The sequence below is a fragment of the Egretta garzetta genome, unplaced genomic scaffold, assembly GCF_000687185.1.
Source record: "Egretta garzetta isolate BGI_Z169 unplaced genomic scaffold, ASM68718v1 C8568114, whole genome shotgun sequence".
Taxonomy (NCBI): domain Eukaryota; kingdom Metazoa; phylum Chordata; class Aves; order Pelecaniformes; family Ardeidae; genus Egretta; species Egretta garzetta.
This window is the reverse complement of record NW_009269111.1, coordinates 1-1,111: the sequence shown is the minus strand read 5'-3', so window position 1 is coordinate 1,111 and position 1,111 is coordinate 1. Positions and strand designations below refer to the sequence as shown.

General features: G+C 52.0%; 1 protein-coding gene across 1 annotated transcript; it reads right to left on the bottom strand.

Moving 5' to 3' along the window:
* Positions 1–13: 13 nt before the first annotated feature.
* IL4I1 (interleukin 4 induced 1) lies at positions 14–1,099 on the bottom strand (the record flags this gene model as incomplete). The annotated part of the gene is made up of 2 exons (XM_009647422.1): positions 14–857; positions 1,056–1,099. Coding segments are annotated over 2 exons (888 nt in total), but the record flags the coding sequence as incomplete, so codon positions are not given.
* Between the last annotated feature and the right edge of the window lie 12 nt (positions 1,100–1,111).

Sequence of the window (1,111 nt, the reverse complement as noted above, 5' to 3'; positions counted from 1 at the left end):
CCAGGAGGCTTGCTCAGAGTTCTTCCTTCTGCAAGAAACTCCTTGTCTGCTTCTGCTCCTCCTCTTCCTCCGTGTTCAGCATCTGGGCTTCGCCGCTGTCGTGGTGGATGTTGCTCGCAGCCCTGATGGCCGATTTCATGGAGGTGTCGATCCAGGCGTGAGGCTGAGCTGCATGTTCTCCTGCAAAATGCACCCTGCCCTCATGGTCAAAGAGAGCCTTCGAGTAGTCAGTGAACTGGTAAGGGGTGAAGGAAGCAAATGCCCCCAGGGCGTAATTGTCCAGCTGCCACTTCTGTATCACGTACTGATTGCAGATCTTCTGCAGGTGGTCCTTTCTCACTTGGTGGATATCTGAGAGGTCTTGGAGAACCACATCCAGGCACTTCTCATCCGAGAGAGGCAGGAAAAACTCAGCATCGTCATTCCAGGTGTAGGAAGCCAGGATCACGCCAACCCCGCTGGAGAAGTTGTGGCTGGGGTAGTAGATAAACCGGGAAGGGCGGTCGGTGATGGAATGCCCTCCTTGGATGCCGTCCTTCTCCCAGAACTTCTCGGAGCAAGCCAAGATTATTTTGGTGGAGCTTGCATAGTGGACGGAGCGCAGGGCGTGGGCCTTTGGAGGAGAGAGCGGTGGCAGGAATTGGATGTGCCTGGTGGCTTTGGCAGTGGTCGTGACAAGGACGTAATCTGCGATTTCTCTGGTTGCATTCAGAGCATTTGGAGTGCGGTAGAACACGTGGACTTTGTTTCCCTTGGTCATGATTTTCTCCACCATGCTATTGAACTTGATGACGTTGGGCAATTTTTTGTGGAAGGCTTTGGGCAGTTGGTCAAATCCCCCTGTGATTTCATCAAAACTGAAAGGAAGAAGAAGCAGGAGGTGAGGGAAGGACATTGGGGTTTAGGAACTGTAAAGCTTAACCTCTTCTAGAGGTGCTAACAGCTTGGTGGCCCTTTGAATCGGGAGCGATTCCCACTCGGACATCTAAACGCCACCGAAATTTCCTCTGTGGACCAGTACAAAGTGGGGTTTGCCGTAAGACACAAGGTCTTACCTCTCATTAGTGAAGGTCTCAAAATTCCACAATGAGGCGAGAAAGGACAGAGAGAG